The sequence below is a fragment of the Coffea arabica genome, chromosome 8c, assembly GCF_036785885.1.
Source record: "Coffea arabica cultivar ET-39 chromosome 8c, Coffea Arabica ET-39 HiFi, whole genome shotgun sequence".
NCBI classification, from domain to species: domain Eukaryota; kingdom Viridiplantae; phylum Streptophyta; class Magnoliopsida; order Gentianales; family Rubiaceae; genus Coffea; species Coffea arabica.
The window spans coordinates 41962078-41965626 of record NC_092325.1 but is presented as its reverse complement, the minus strand read 5'-3'; the positions used below and the strand labels follow the sequence as shown (position 1 = coordinate 41965626).

General features: G+C 36.1%; 1 protein-coding gene across 1 annotated transcript; it reads left to right on the top strand.

Moving 5' to 3' along the window:
• Positions 1-769: 769 nt before the first annotated feature.
• On the top strand, positions 770-2005 carry LOC113707386 (ethylene-responsive transcription factor 1A-like). The gene has a single exon (XM_027229691.2). The coding sequence runs from the start codon at positions 961-963 to the stop codon at positions 1813-1815; it is 855 nt and encodes a 284-aa protein (XP_027085492.2). The 5' UTR covers positions 770-960; the 3' UTR covers positions 1816-2005.
• The last annotated feature ends 1544 nt before the right edge of the window (positions 2006-3549 follow it).

Sequence of the window (3549 nt, the reverse complement as noted above, 5' to 3'; positions counted from 1 at the left end):
ACAACCAATAGGCGGAGGCAAAAAGTCTCCAACAAATTACTTGACCTAATAAATTTACATATAAGATAATAGCTAATACAGGCCATGATATGGTACTTTTCATGATAGGGCTATAAACTATAATGTAAGTAACATATTAAGAGAATAGATGCTGTGCACTAATTGAACCATTAAGTGCATTTATCTCTAGAGATAATTGCAGAGTTCAAATAAAAGGACTGAATTAAATCATACCTGATATCTCAACAACGTTTAGATTCAGAAGATGAATCAAATATATTATCTACTTTTAGCTTAATTTGAAAGCAATCAAAGACATTTCTGTAAATGTCTTGTCAATTAAAGGACAAAAGAAAATGGGTTTCCACTTTCCCACAACCCTAAGCAAGAAAAGATTACATGAATGAAAATTCGCTGTCTAATTAACTACTTGACAATAACATATACAGCCAACCCTATCAAATTATTATCAAAAAAAAAAAAAAAACAGAGATCATTATTGGCGATATCTGCCCACCAGACCCTTTCCAAGTGGAGCCAAAAGTCGTTGCTCAGATAAGACTTCTTGGCGTCAAATTTTATCCTCAACTTCTCTTTTGTAGGACTTCATCAAAATCAATGATCAAATTTTGCACATGGTGGTATGCCTTTTTTACTCAACTTGCTCCCACAGGACCTTCGAAGAAACTCAATCCCATGCTTTAAAAAGTCCAAGAAAACCCAAACCCAAATTTGAATAGTATAGCAAGCATTGAACCCGAATAATTAAATGGTGATAGATTTTATCCAAGTTCATGTACTTCAACCTCTTTATAAACCCTTCATATCTTCACCCCACAAAATTCGTCCTCCTCCTGTTCTCTTCCCATAATAAGCTGCTCAACAATCTTTGAAACCAAAAAAAAAAAAAAAACGACGTCTAAAACCACTACAAGCTTTTTCGTAGCTAGTACGTGAAAAATGACATATGGAAATGGTGATCTTCAGGCAGACTTAGCTCTGCTTGAATCAATAAGACAGCACTTGCTGGAAGAGTCCGAAGCTGCAGCTCCGGCATTGTGCTTTTACAATTCCCGGCCAGTATCTTATAGCGGAAGCAACCCTTCTGAGGCCAGCTTCTTTCCTTCCTTCCATGACGTCAACCCAGATGGATTCCCATTATACCAAAATTATGATTATGACAACATGGGTCCTTACGCTATTGTTCATGACGCGGTTAATAATCGGCGAGAACCATTGCTCTCCACCACCACGACCATGGCTACGACCATGACCACCACTGCTGTTAGTGGCGCAGTTAAGGCGGAGCATGAAGAAAGGATTGAGGTGTCACAAATGTCTAACGCTGCAACGGCACAGCCGGAGGCAAGGGTGGTGCCGCCAAAAGGGAAGCATTATAGGGGCGTGAGGAGACGGCCGTGGGGGAAGTTCGCAGCGGAGATAAGGGACCCCGCAAAAAACGGGGCCCGCGTGTGGCTGGGGACATTTGAGACCGCGGAGGATGCGGCAATAGCTTATGATCGGGCGGCGTATCGCATGCGCGGGGCACGTGCATTGTTGAATTTCCCACTGAGGATAAATTCAGGTGAGCCAGAGCCGGTTAGAATTACGTCTAAGAGGTCATCTGTGTCGCCAGACCATTCGTCATCGTCGGCATCGGAAAATGGGACTCCCAAGAGGAAGAAGAAGGCGGCTGCTCAAGTGGTGGAGCCGCCAGCGGTGCAGAGGGGTTGGGAAGAGCTATATGTGGGCTCAAATTCAAATGGTGAACGAATATTCGCGACTGGCACTCAATTTGGATCCACATTATTGTAGCATACAAATACACTAATTTTTTTAATTAGCAAAAAAATCAGAGCTCTGTTTTGTTTTTCCTTAATTTTTTTGGGTTAATTTGGAGGGGGGTAATAAATGGAATGCAAAAGGGGCAATATTAGAACTGTAGGAGCTGTAATCATGTAAAATAGTACATGATTTATTTGTGTTTATTTTAGACAAAATTCTTTGTTAAATAGCCAATGGACTTAGCTAAGAAAAAGAAAAAGAATATAATTATTCTCAAGACGTTAAGTTTAAGTCAACGGTGCATTTATTATTGTTTGAATTAATCTTATAGACACTGATCATAGACGTTACATCTAAGTTAATGGTGCATTTATTGTTGATTGGTAATCTTGTAATATATGGTTAACTTTACTTGAAGATTAGACATTAATAATTATTCGAATTAAGGGTTTTGGATTTATGCATGATCATCTTGACGAATGTTATGAATGTCTTTTTCCCCAACCGTCCAAATTGGTCATCTAGGAAACCCCACAAGCAATAATAATAATAATAATGTTTATATATATACTGATTTGGGATGATAAAAAAATTGCAACTCTTAATTCTGCGCATAAAGAAAAGAATCCTACTAGTCATATCAATTAAACCTGTACGTTTCTTGGCGGCGGGAATACTACAAGTATATATATATGCTACTGAATTTGCCAAAAGTACCTACCGATATACATGAATTTGAGTATCGTTTGAAAAATGTATAGATTCTTGCTTTGGCCTGCAATCCTCATCATCCCTATATTCTGATATAACAATAATGTAAACTTCATATTGATGAGCTCTAAAAAAACTGCTTATTTGCAACTTTTGAGCAAGTTGTGGCTTTAAACATTCATTTTCGAGTTTCAAAAAAAAATAATAATAATAACAAAGAGGCGGCAATTATAAGCAATGCATGTCCTTCTGGAAGATTGACTCATAAATTAATGTTCTAGTAATCTATAAAATGTTGATCATGAGCTGAAACCCTAGATTTGCTGGCTAATTCAAAGCAGCAACCTGTCAATTAAGAATTTGTTCATTTTTGTGTATCACAACATGTTAATTTGCATATTCAATTTCTTGCAGAAACAAATTGAAAACCAATGAGTGCATTGATTCAAGGTCTAGAAATCCACCCATGGAAGAGCTATCAAACTTTGCTTCAATTAATGACGCTTTCATTTCAAAAAAAGGAAAAAAAAAATAACTGTTCAGCTGCATGTGGGTTATGTACTGCAATCGTTATTATTACATTTACAAAAAATATATATATATATATATGTTGTTCATTTTTGTACACATGATTCTACATTCCACAAAATTTTTTCAACAATTTTGAGGAAGTCAAATATTGGATGGCCCCCAAATCATGGACAACAAAAAACTTTTGTGCTAATTGTTGCATTCAAACACCTTCCTTTTCCCTTTTTTTTTATTCGGTGCCAACATCTTTCTTTATACACCGATAATATATATATATCATCACTATTGGATACATGATAACTCATCTGAATTTAAATTTTGCTCATTTATGATACATTCAATTATAATAGTGTATACATTATCAATATATATAAAATTTACTCTTTTTTTATATATAAGGAAAAAAGAAACTTTCACAACCTTGCTTTATATACAACATATTGAGGTGCCATAGGAACATTCCAAACAAAGAATAGTCCAATGATTATTTTTAACTTGATCCTTACCAAAGTCAAACTTTGC